At 31.7% G+C, this 2,729-nt stretch overlaps 1 protein-coding gene across 1 annotated transcript; it reads left to right on the top strand.

Moving 5' to 3' along the window:
• Window positions 1–719: 719 nt before the first annotated feature.
• LOC112098411 ((3S,6E)-nerolidol synthase 1-like) lies at window positions 720–2,506 on the top strand. Its single transcript, XM_024184687.1, has 3 exons — window positions 720–1,081; window positions 1,190–1,544; window positions 2,288–2,506. The coding sequence occupies exons 1-3, from the start codon at window positions 808–810 to the stop codon at window positions 2,394–2,396; spliced, it is 738 nt and encodes a 245-aa protein (XP_024040455.1). The 5' UTR covers window positions 720–807; the 3' UTR covers window positions 2,397–2,506.
• Window positions 2,507–2,729: the final 223 nt, after the last annotated feature.

Raw genomic sequence — 2,729 nt, 5'->3', positions numbered from 1 at the left:
TTGTAAAAGTAAAGAAAAATAAGAGTAAGAACATAATATAGTTAAATACAAGGGTGTTTTGAGGGTTTTTTTTTTAAATATAAAAATTAAACAGAGTTAACATGAAGACATAAAGCGAGCATTTATCCTAATTGAGGCGTATAGCCGTATACACGCGGCCTTTTCGCTTCCTAAGAAAAGCACGTGGATAAATCTATTCTATTTTGACGGGAAATGTGTTCTATAATTGCTTCATTTATTCTTCATATTCTCGAGCTATTAGAACCAATTCTTTCTTCTCTGTCAAGATTAGCTATTTCCATAAGTACATGTTTTCCATGGCTTTCTCTTCCAAAGATTGCTTCACTTATTCTTCATATTCTCGACTTATTAGAACCAATTATCTCTTCTCTGTCAAGATTAGCTATTTCCACGAATACACACTTTCCATGGCTTTCTCTTCCAAAGATATTTCGTCTGATTCATCCCACATTCAAGTTATTCCAAAACACATATCAAAAGTTGGCAACCCAAACCTCAGTAACATTAATTCTTTGCTGCCTAATAATAAAAAGGGCAACATTAATGATAACATAGGTGTTTCTGCCCCGTTGAAACATTTCACTTATCCCAGTGAACACCCCACTAACTTTAATGTGAGCCACATATATAAACAACGTATATAGTGCTGATCTGATTTAGGATCTTGAGCTTTATTAAAGTTCGGGAAAACTATTAAACTATGTGGTTAAATAGTATTTCTTGTTTCTTATTTCATAATTGTCAGGCACCTTATGGGAAAGTGTTTAATGCTCTGTCTCTTATCTTATGTATGACGACATTCACATTAAGCATGCGAAAAAACTGGAGGTAATCAAGCACATACTTATCAAACTAGGAGATGACGATTCTTTTGAAGGATTGGCCATGATTGATGTCGTTCAACGCCTAGGGATTGATTACTATTTTCAACATGAGATTGAACTAATTCTACAAAGGCAGTATAGCATATTTTTCACTGATGGTGATCGCTATAATGACCTTCAAGAGGTTGCCCTTCGCTTTCGACTGTTGAGACAACAAGGTTACTATGTGTCTCCAGGTCTGTGTATATGTGCGTGTGTATTTAATTTTCTGCCAACTCTTTGTCATATGAGTACTCTAATCGATCAAACTGAACTTAATTGACTTTAAAATTGGTGTCAAACAGATGTTTTTAACAGGTTCAGAAACAAAGAAGGGGAGTTTAAACAGAATATAAGTGAAGACATCAATGGATTGATGAGCTTATACGAGGCCTCACAACTAAGTATTGGAGAAGAAGATGTGCTTGATGAAGCTGGACACTTTAGTGCGACACATCTTGCTAATTATGATCTAGCGGGAGTAGTTGAGCATCTGTTGCTGCATCCCTTTCGCAAAAGCTTGTCCCCGGCCAAAAACTTTTTCCATGGCAATTTTCAAGGCAATGAATATATTTGGATACTGGATTTGCAAGAACTAGCGAATATGGATTTCAAATTGGTCCAATCCTTACACCAAAAGGAAATTGTGCAAATATCCAGGTAAGCTAATTTTGGTTTAAAACTAAATATAATTTTGAGTGAATGCTCAAACAACCTTATAGTTTGAATCCAAGACACACTCTTGATTCTCATATTTTTTGCTCAATTTGATAGTTTTATATCAGATAAATCTGAATAATACAAATGAATAACATAAATCATTTGTGAATTATTTATCTGGGAATGATTGATAATAAAAGCAAAAATTAATTATCTTTCACTATTATTCAAATTCACACTGTTATTATTAATCACGTAGAACATATTTTCTATAAGGGATAATATTTGAATAATAATGGAAAATAAGTTTCTGATTGGGAATGTTATTGTTAACTATTTAATTTTCCAAATTAAATTATAAATAAATTTAAATATTCATTGACTATAATTTACTGTTGATCAATATATAAACACACGCAAAAAATTATTTTGAAAAGAAATGAAAAATTAATAATTATATTTACAAGTTCAGTTTAATTGTCAATACTTTTAATTCCATTACAAATTGTCTTTCAAAAAATCTTTAAAAAAAATAAAATCACAACTCTTTTTTTTTAAAATTCATTTCAATTATCCAATAAAGGATAAGCTGTCAAATTGTATAAAAATTGAGAGAGATTGATGCAATGGGATATTTTATAAACTATAGGGATGTAATGGATTATTAAACAAAGCAATAAGGAAGCAAGTAAAGGGCATTTAGCCTTATATTGTCATATGGTAACATGTTTAAAATATGTTAGTTGGTGGAGAGAGCTCGGTTTGGCTAAGAAGTTGGAATTTGCAAGAGAGCAACCAGTTAAATGGTATGTGTGGTCAATGGCATGTTTCACGGATCCAAACTTGTCGTAGCAAAGGATAGAGCTCACAAAACCCATCTCCTTCGTCTACATTATTGACGACATTTTTGATGTTTATGGAGCACTTGATGCCCTCACCCTTTTCACAGATGCCATTAATAGGTACGATATATCTTATTAAATTTTAATGTGTGCCCTTCACTAAAAAGGTCAGAATTAATTAGTAACCAAAAAATTAATGATAATATTATTAATGAATTTTTTTATCTTTTGTTTTTTTTTTCGTATCTCTCCTATTGAAGAAATTCATTTTATAATACATCAGAGGTAATACAACTAGATAATGCATGTATGACACTCTATGAAACAGTTTTGCCAGAGATAA

The sequence above is a fragment of the Citrus clementina genome, unplaced genomic scaffold, assembly GCF_000493195.1.
Source record: "Citrus clementina cultivar Clemenules unplaced genomic scaffold, Citrus_clementina_v1.0 scaffold_9, whole genome shotgun sequence".
In the NCBI taxonomy this organism is placed as follows: Eukaryota; Viridiplantae; Streptophyta; class Magnoliopsida; order Sapindales; family Rutaceae; genus Citrus; species Citrus x clementina.
Note: the sequence above shows the minus strand (reverse complement) of the source record. Positions and strands in the feature narration are given on the sequence as shown.

Coding starts and splice junctions, on each gene's coding strand:
- LOC112098411 (XM_024184687.1), top strand. CDS start 808: ATGTATGACGACATTCACATTAAGCATGCGAAAAAACTGGAGGTAATC. Junction 1,082..1,189: donor AGGTTACTATGTGTCTCCAG/GTCTGTGTATAT, acceptor GGTGTCAAACAG/ATGTTTTTAACAGGTTCAGA. Junction 1,545..2,287: donor GAAATTGTGCAAATATCCAG/GTAAGCTAATTT, acceptor AAAATATGTTAG/TTGGTGGAGAGAGCTCGGTT.